At 38.0% G+C, this 10168-nt stretch overlaps 1 protein-coding gene across 2 annotated transcripts; it reads left to right on the top strand.

Moving 5' to 3' along the window:
- The first annotated feature begins 327 nt into the window (after positions 1-327).
- LOC113076894 (P2Y purinoceptor 2-like) lies at positions 328-9244 on the top strand. 2 transcript variants are annotated; one of them, XM_026249507.1, is made up of 2 exons: positions 328-1681; positions 6420-9244. In XM_026249507.1, exon 2 carries the CDS (start codon positions 6432-6434, stop codon positions 7407-7409), a length of 978 nt encoding a protein of 325 aa, XP_026105292.1. In that variant the 5' UTR covers positions 328-1681; positions 6420-6431; the 3' UTR covers positions 7410-9244. The 2 variants fall into 2 exon arrangements, with proteins under 2 accessions (XP_026105292.1, XP_026105293.1); XM_026249508.1 differs by having other exon boundaries at positions 328-1685.
- The last annotated feature ends 924 nt before the right edge of the window (positions 9245-10168 follow it).

Raw genomic sequence — 10168 nt, 5'->3', positions numbered from 1 at the left:
TTGACAATGGCTTTTCACTAAATTTTGGTTCAGTTCCAGAATACTATTCAAATCAGCCAGAGCTGTCTAAACATGCCTTTAATCAGTCGAGCTAGTTTTGTCATTCTTAACTAAAACTGAAAGTAAAACTATTAAAAAGCATTTACTGAAATTAAGTTGAATAAAATATAAGTATTAGAAACTTGAAACTGAAATTAATTTAAAATGAATTAAATGTTTCATTTGAAATACTACATTTTCTAAAACTAGAACTGAAAATAAAATAAATTAAAGCTAGAAATATTTAAACATAACAAAATTACTAAACTTTAAACTAAAATAAAAACAGTTAATTCATAATATTAATACTTTGATTCTATATAAATAGTATTAAAATAAGAAATTAAGTCCATCAGGGAATGTCAGTAGATTCATCAACAATTATATTTAATGGTAAAGGAGAGGTTAAGCATAAATGACATTTAATTTGGTGTCTAATTGTTTAGTTTTTTAACCCAAAATGCAGAATATGATCTATAGTTTTATATTCATTGTAGTGATATCTGAAAAAATTTAAATGAGAAGAAAAAACTAATATTTGTTATCGTTATCAAATTTTGTTTTCATGCAAAGTAAAAAAAAAAATATATTGTTTTTGCAAAAGAATTGGGATTTAGATTGCACAAAGTCAATCAGAACTCAAATACAGTCAAATACAGGTTGTGTAGGGCAAGACCTGTTTATAGTTTAAGAAAATTAACATATGAGTGACTTGTAATTTTCTTGTTTTAAACAAATCTAACAAATTATGTTTGTGCTTAAAACAATTAAAAAAAAAATCAATCCATTATTTAGCTATTGACGAATAAATGTAAAAGAAGTGTCTGAAATATTTAAATATCAAGAACACTGTACATCATGTTGTTTAAAAACCAAGAAAATCAATAAATACCTCATATACTGTTCACAATAACCAAAATATGTCTTCCATGGTGAGTTTTTTTCTTTCAGGTGAATTGCTGTCAAGTCTGAACATACAATTGCAGTATTGTATAACATGTTAAACAAGCACGTTTTAAAGATGTTGATGTAGCTGTATAAGGGTGAAGTTTAAATGAATTTGCTACTTAGATTGGAGCAGAAGTGCCCCTGTTATTGATTGTTGAAAATCACCTTTCATGCAGCGTGTAACACAGCTCTAAATGAATGAAAACATCCTGCAAAGTTTTACATCTTAAAGTGCACTGTGTAAAGTTATTGTATTTTAAAAGAAAGAGTCGAGTCATAAGTCTCCGAGTCATGAAAACAAGTAATGTTTAAAACCAATCTTTAGCTGCTTCAAGGTGATGTCAAAATTAAAACATTACAAAAGGTACATTTGTACCTTAAGGGTCCATTTTGGTACCTTAAAGGTACATATTAGTACATAAACTGTACTGTACATATTAGGACCCAGTAGTTACAAAAGTGTACCTTTTGAAAAGGTACAGCCCCTAGTGACAGCTTTTGTACCTTTATTTCTGAGAGTGTGCCAAGTGATTGACAGGCCATTGACCAATGAGAGCAGGCTTGAGGCGTGTTGACATGAGTAGTCCCGCCCACCATGAAGAAATGCAGCATGATCAGGCAGAGGAAGATCAGGACTGTGCGGGTATGAAGAGCACAAGGGGACATTCCTGAAAATAAACTGCCGAAAACACATGTGAGTACGTGACTTACAATTTTTTTTTTTTGGCATGTCCACAATCATATTTATCAGAATGTGTAACTTACAAAAATGTGCAATGATTATTGGACTTCACTGTGATTACTTTTTTTTTTTTATAAATCTGGACATAGATAAAACTATAAAGACGTGTCAGTTTGTGGGATATATATTTTCTAAGTTTATTCATTTAGAAGACGTCTCTAAGTGACATCTAAATAATGAATGCTCTAGTCTACACCATCGATTCATCCTTAAAACACAGTTACATTAGACAAAAGTCTAAACTGTAAAGTTCCAAAACTTATACTTTAAAAGGTATTTGTGGAATTATAAACTAATACTGTATGCAGGGTCCGGAAGGCTCCAGTCAGATTTATGCTTTAGGTTTCCTAAATTATTATCAAGTTATGCTAGTGAACATGATTAGTTTTGGTTTTATCACCATTTGATAATATAATTTATATAAAAAAAAATTTGTTGTATTGAATTATACAAAATAGAAAGCAAAAACTGTAAAATTAGTCGTTATTGAAATATAATCCAATGAATTTCTTAGGAAATTCTCGGGAGATTTAAACACACTTTGTTGATGATTTGCTTCATTGATCGATAAGATGTGCTGTTTTCAGGCATAAATGAGAGTGCTGTTAAACTGTGTGAGGAGCAGAAAAATCTATTTAAACTTTGTACATTTGTTCGTGCCATGAGTTTGGAAGAAACAGTTTAAAATTACTTCAGTGCTCTGTTACAAACAATATTCCAGGAATATTTGTAGGCTGTCATATGCATGACAGTATCAATATGGGTGTGTGCAGTTTGTCGATATTTACCATCTCTTAAAGAAATACATGTGTGGTGTATGTTTACCGTAGGTACCCAGACAGACACCATGATGTGCACTTGTTACATTAACCTATTGCAACGTGAAATATATTTATTCAAGCTACACCAAGATATGTTGTACTATGCAAGACCTGGCTTGGGAAGCAATGAATGCTTAAATGGTTTTACATAAACAGATTATCAATATATTTATATTTTTATTTGCTTGCTTACTCATTTAAAGGAATAGTTCAGCCAAAAATGAAAATTTACTGAAAATGTACTCACCCTCGGGCCATTCAAGATGTAGATGAGTTTGAATCAGGAGAGAAATATGCACAGATCAAGTACCGTTTAAAAACCAAAAAATTGTTATCAGTCTCACAGCACTCTTTCACTGCAGAGGATCCATTGGTTAGCAAGTGATGGAATACTAAATTTGACATGGACATGGTCTTGAGAGATCTTGAGAGGCATTCATCCTGATGTATTTTCCTAACCAATTCTCGACTGAAAAAAAGCTTTTTATTTTCTGGCAGCTTAGTCATGATTTCCTCTTTCTAACATAAAACAGCATCATTTTACTGCTTATATTGATCTACAAACCCGATTCAAAAAAAGTTGGGACAATGTACAAATTGTGAATAAAAACAGAATGCAATGATGTGGAAGTTTCACATTTCTATATTTTATTCAGAATGCAACATAGATGACATATCAAATGTTTAAACTGAGAAAATGTATAATTTTAAGCGTAAATTAAGTTGATTTTAAATTTCATGGCATCATCACATCTCAAAAAAGTTGGGACAAGGCCATGTTTACCACTGAGTGGCATCCCCTCTTCTTTTTATAACAGTCTGCAAACGTCTGGGAACTGAGGAGACTATTTGCTCAAAAATGGGACAACATTCCTATTCCTAAACTTGTCTGATACAGGCTAGTTGCTCAATTATCTTGGGTCTTCTTTGCCACATCTTCCTCTTTATGGTGCGCCAAATGTTTTCTATGGGTGAAAGATCTGGACTGCAGGCTGGCCATTTCAGTACTCTGATCCTTCTTCTACACAGCAATGATGTTGTAATTGATACAGTATGTGGTCTGGCATTGTCATGTTGGAAAATGCAAGGTTTTCCCTGAAAGAGGCGACGTCTGAATGGGAGCATATGTTGTTCTAGAACTTGGATATACCTTTCAGCATTGATGGTGCCTTTCAAGATGTGTAAGCTGCCCATGCCAAACACACTCATACAACCCCCATACCATCAGAGATGCAGGCTTCTGAACTGAGCACTGATAGTTTGTATACGGCTTCTTTTTTGACCTAAAGAAGTAGAGTTTTAGCCAGCAACGGCAAATGGCACGATGGATAGTGTTCACCGACAATGGTTTATGGAAGTATTCCTGAGCCCATGTTGTGATTTCCATTACAGTGGCATTCCTGAATGTGATGCAGTGCCGTCTAAGGGCCAGAAGATCAAGGGCATCCAGTATGGTTTTCTGACCTTGACCCTTACACACAGAGATTGTTCCAGATTCTCTGAATCTTTGGATGATATTATGCAATATAGATGATGATAACTTCAAACTCTTTGCAATTTTTCTCTGGGAAACTCCTTTCTGATATTGCTGTACTATTTTTTGCCGCAGCATTGGGGAAACTGGTGATCCTCTGCCCATCTTGACTTCTGAGAGACACTGCCACTCTGAGTGTCTCTTTTTATACCCAATCATGTTGCCAGTTGACCTAATAAGTTGTAAATTGGTCCTGCAGCTGTTCCTTATATGTACATATAACTTTTCCGGCCTCTTATTTGTTACGGCTGCTGGTGTGTGAATGAAGGCGCACGAAGGAGAAGATATACTAAAGGGTACTTTTAATGATTGCGGGAGAATAAGGGCACATCCAACAAAACTATACAATATTACATTAAGATACAACATCATACATCAACTTACTAACTCAATCACGGACAAGGAGGAACTCAAAAGACAGGGTATTTAAGCACAAGGGAAGAAATCAGATGAATGGAGAAAGGTGGGGATTAATCAATTAACCAAACAAGAAAAGGAAAATGACAAAAAAAAGGAAACAGAAAGTCAATGAATGTAACAGTTCTCCCCCTCCCAGAACGGGGCGTCCTCGCACCGAATGAGGAATACCAGCGGAGGGAGGGTGGGGGTTCTGGAAGCGGACGTGGGGCAGGCAAGGGGCAGGCAATGGAGAGGACCCCGGATGGAGTAGGAGGGAGGAGCCAGAGAGGAGCCCGGAGCAGAAAGAGCCAGGTGGTGTTCCAGAGACCAGCCAGGACGACAACCCAGGGGGCATACAGACGGAGACAGCACCGGTGGGTGAGGAGCCCAAGATGGAGCAGAGCAGCCGCAGAGCCAGGGTGACGCAGAGGTTCCGGAGGTCCAAGGCAGCGCTGAAGGCACCAGCAGCCGAGGCAGAGGCGGGGCTCTAGAAGCCCGCTGCAGAGTCGGAGCGACGGAGGACAGAGGTGGAGCCAGAGGGAAGGAGGAGCCTGACAGAGCCGGAGGGATGGAATGACGAGGCGAAGCCATAGGAGTGGAGTCCCAAGACGGAGGATGGTCGACGAATGACCAAGGTGGATCCGGAGGGACGAGGGAGCCCGGTGGGATGACGGGCCACGGTGGAGACAAGGGAGTGGGGTGCCAAGGCGGAGCCACAGGGTCGAAGGGCCGAGGTGGAGTCCACACGCCAAGACAGGGAATCCACACGCCAAGGCAGAGCTGGAGACTGGAAGTCCCGCGGCAAACCATCGCGCCCAGATGGTGGTGACTGAGAGTGAGCTGTGGGACTGACTGGCACCAACAGAGATGAGGTTGAGGAACAGGCTGGTCTAGGAGGAGATGAGAGAGGGAGGCCGGGAGGAGACACAGGAGGAACAGGGCTGGATAGAGCCAGCAGAGAAACAGGAGATTTAGGGCTGTGCGGAACCAGCGGAGAAACGGGAGATTCAGGGCTGGACGGAACCAGCGGAGAAACAGGAGATTCAGGGCTGGATGGAACCACCGGAAATGGAACAGAGGAACTGACAGGTCTAGTAATCCCACGACGCACGGTGTTGCCGGCTCACACACCTGGTCAGTTGCGTTCTCGAGTCCTTGCTCCCTGACAATGATAGGCTCAGGCTCAGTGGGCTCTAGCTCCGTGCAGCGGGATGGCGGCTGGCCAGATCGAGAAAGTCCCTAGTGTGGTCTTCCAGCGAACGGTCTAGTTGCTCCAGGCACAGGAGTTGGACTGCTGAATGAAGGCACACAAATGAGTAGATATACTAAAGGGTACTTTTAATGATCGCGGGAGAATAAGGGCACATCCAACAAACCTATAAATTATTACATTTAGATACAACATCATACATCAATTTACTAATTCAATCACGAGCAAGGAGGAACTCAAAAGACAGGCTATTTAAGCACGAGGGGAGAAATCAGATGAATGAAGACAGGTGAGGATTAATCAATTAACCAAACAAGAACAGGAAAATGACCAAATAAGGAAACAGAATGTAACATTATTGCTACCTGTCCCAAATTTTTTGAAATGTGTGGCTCTCATGAAATCCAAAATGAGCCAATATTTGGCATGACATTTAAACACGTCTCACTTTCAACATTTGATATGTTATCTATATTCTATTGTGAATAAAATATAAATTGATGAGATTTGTAAATTATTCCATTACTTTTTTTACTCACAATTTGTACAGTGTCCCAACTTGGAATCGGGTTTGTATTAACAGAATATATTCAGAATATTATCTGATATTACTTTTAATCTGTATTTACGTGCATATTGAAATGTGTATCAATATCGCTTTGTAAATTAATATACTGATGTTGACATGATGTATTGATATGATTTAATTGTCTTATTTTCTGACAGATCTGGATCAGAATGGCAATGTTTAACAGTACTGGAATACTGGAGACTGGAACTAATGATAGTCAAGTCTACCGTTGTACTTTAAAAGAACAATTCAAGTACATTCTCCTCCCGGTGAGTTACACTTTGGTGTTTGTGTTCGGTCTGGGGTTGAACATCACGGCTATGTACATCATCCTGTTTCGCACCAAACACTGGAAGCCCAGCACCATCTACATGATCAACCTCAACGTCTGCGACACGCTTTACATCCTCACCCTGCCGTTCCTCATCTACTATTACGCTGATAAGAACGACTGGCCGTTCGGTGAGCTGATGTGTAAGCTGATTCGCTTTCTCTTCTACACAAACCTCTATGGAAGCATCCTCTTCCTCAGCTGCATCAGTCTGCACCGGTTTCTAGGCATCTGCCACCCGATGCGCTCTTTGTACTGGATGAACCGCCGGCGTGCTCGTATGATTTCTGTGGGAATATGGCTGATCATTCTCATCTTACAGGCACCACTTCTTTATTTCTCCCGGGTGAGACAAAATGATAATGATCTGGTCTGTCATGACACCACCATCAAGGAGCTCTTCAATGACTTTCTGGTCTACAGCACGGTGGTGATGTTTCTGCTTTTTGTCCTACCGTTTGGGGTGGTGCTGGTCTGCAGTGGCCTGATGGTGAAGAAACTTCTTGATCCCGGAGATCTCAGAGAACCAATGTCACAGTGTTCCAAACAGAAGTCGGTGAAGATGATTGTTATTGTGCTCTTGGCTTTCATGGTGTGCTTCTTGCCTTTCCATGTGAACCGCAGTATATACTACACATTACGTTACCTTGACAAACACGACTGCAGCATAATACGTCTCTCCAATAATATCTACAAGGTCACGCGACCTCTGGCCAGTCTCAACAGCTGCATTGACCCCATCCTCTACTTCATGGCAGGACAGAGCTTCAGAAACAGCTTCAACAAGAAATCAAGAATAAAGACTCACAAATAACATTCATTATTATAGTAAAAAATCTGGATTTTTACAAATATCTGTATTTCATATAATGACATGGGAAGATCCTGGCCAGGATTTCTAAACTGGCTAAAATGTGTTCCATTTGTGTTGCATTGCCGTTTTCTGTAGATCCCATCTTCTTAGATGCCACGATCGGTCGATTATGCATAATGCCTGAAGCCATTGGTCAAACTACTTTATGTCATTACTTCTTTAACAAGTATAAAAACAATGCCAGAACCAGACATTAAAGGCAGTTTAGAAATCCTGGCCATGAAAAAAAGAGAACTTTTCACCATGCATTTAATCATTTCACACACGTAGCTAATTCAGAAGCAAGTTTGAATTAGCAACAGATATCCAATCACGTGCCTCACCTGTCAAACAGTGACAGAGAGCATTTACTCCTCCCTTATAGCTGCCTTCAGTCATGTCGTAATTAACGTAATTCTGAAATTGACAATATGTGGCCTTCTTTCTTCTCTGAGCTCTTCCAAGCAGGGTTGCCAAGTCCTCTGTGGGTTTTTGGGCCGGTTTTGTTGCGATGACCTAGCAGCCCTGTTTACAATTCATACAATTCAATTCTCTGAATTATGCATTTATCCATTTAGATTTTGCATGCTCAAAGTATACTGTGACGCTGCATAATTAACTATTTAAAGTGTGAAAAGCCATATTGTTTATGTTACTGTAACAATTTCCTGGTAATCATCAGGTTATTGCATATAATCCGTCCAATAGCATGTGAGATCAGAATAGTGTGTTAGTATACTGAAAAGGCCATATATTATACAGTGTTTTCTGTGGATTTTTAAAGTGTAAATTGTAATGTTTTTATTTTATATCACTTTTATCTATTCCTAATGCTCAAAAATGCAAAAGCCCATTTTACACCACTCTTCAAAGAAGTTTGGGTCAGTAATTTTTTTTCTTAAAGAACTGAATACTTAAAAAAAAAAAAAAAGTCACCAAAGAAGAAGAACCAAAAAGGGGGTTTCGTAACGATGGCATAGAGGAACTGTCACAAGGCAAGCTTGTTGACAGACAAGAGACTACCTGGACTTGATACACATGCACACATCATTATTTGATTATGCCAGAATTTACCATTTTATAAATCATCATGGTGTTGTCTGTAAATGTTGTGCCCATTTCAAATGAGTATGATGTTGTTGTTGTTGTTGGTTTTGTTAGCCAACATTTTGTTCAGTTGTTCTTTTTAAAGAATGTCACAATACGGTTTAATTTTACAGTTTAATCTAGTTTTGTCTGGGGGAAGGGGGGATTTATTATTTCTGTGTATGTGTAATGTTTTATTATTTTATTTTCTCCTGTGTATAATGTATGGACACTGTTTGTTGATTTGGTAGCCTCAGCCTCAACCATTCATCAAAAGGACTGTGAAAGCGGGAATTCTTTGAACCACCAGAGGCAGTTTCAACAGGATGAAAAAGAGCATACCAGTGGATGATGGGGGCACTGACATTAACCTGCTGTATTCACTCTATTACACATTTTTTATTTCAAGTACTGGTGGTTTTGATTTTGTCTGGATGGCATGCTGTTCTAACACAAACTAGTCAGAGCTCAGGTACCACTCAATATGCTGCCATAATCAATCATAAAATTAGAAATATTAGTGTCCATTTTTCAAATTTGAGATTTATATATGATTTAAAGGCTGAATAAATAAGCTTACCATTGATGTATAGTTTGTTAGGATCTAAAAATTAGGCCGAGATACAGCTATTTGAAAATCTGGAATGCGAGGGTGCAAAAAAATTATATATTGAGAAAATCATCTTTTTAGTTCTCCAAATGAAGTTCTTAGCTATGTATATTATCAATAAAAAATGAAGTTTTTATATACTTATGGTAGGAAATGTATAAAATATCTTCATGGAACATAATCTTTACTTACTATTCTAATGATTTTTGGCATAAAAGAAAAATGTATCATTTTGGCCCATAGAATGTATTTTTGGCTATTGCTACGAATATACCCCAGCGACTTTGGTTTTGTGGTCTAGGGTCACAAATATAAAGTCAGCTTATAATAAAGTACTCAGACTCGACAGCGATGAATGGTCATGAAATTAATGATTACAGTGACTTCTCAGTTGTAAGGTCTGAGTACTCTAGTACTTGTGCACATCTCTGTTACTTATAACACATATACACGGTATTGGGGTAGGATGTATATTGCATTGATGTATACTGTAAATGCAATAAACATTTTAATCATACATCTTGTCACATCTTGTTACTTTTTTTTTTCAAAATTACTTTATGAACAATCTTATTGAGAAGAAAATGTATAGTATGATAGTATGATACATTTTAGGATATTGTTTTGGAAGAAATGGGGCCATAAAGAAAAGAACCTATTCATCAGTGGTTCTTTGTAACACCAGTTCTTTAAAGAACCTTTCACAAAATGGTTCTTCGGGGAACCAAAAATTGTTCCTGTAAGAAATCCAAGCAATCTATATTATTTTATCTCTCTATAGCATAGACTTTATTCAGTGCACAGAAAGACAAATGTATTATTGAAAAAAATGTCTATACAAACATGTGAAGTCATTAACAATGCTATGAGACAAATATAATGTAACTTAATAGAAAACGATGTGAGTGGTGCCAAATACTTTTAGATATACAGCACAGATACTGTGCACTGTTTTTGAACACTTTAAGAACGGGAGAAAATCCAACAAGCAATATAGGGGAATAGTCCTGCCTTTAAAATAAAA

Source organism: Carassius auratus, unplaced genomic scaffold, assembly GCF_003368295.1.
Source record: "Carassius auratus strain Wakin unplaced genomic scaffold, ASM336829v1 scaf_tig00021399, whole genome shotgun sequence".
Classification (NCBI taxonomy): Eukaryota; Metazoa; Chordata; class Actinopteri; order Cypriniformes; family Cyprinidae; genus Carassius; species Carassius auratus.
The sequence above is the reverse complement of the archived record's forward strand: the minus strand, read 5'-3'. Positions and strand labels throughout refer to the sequence as shown.

Coding starts and splice junctions, on each gene's coding strand:
- LOC113076894 (XM_026249507.1), top strand. CDS start 6,432: ATGGCAATGTTTAACAGTACTGGAATACTGGAGACTGGAACTAATGAT.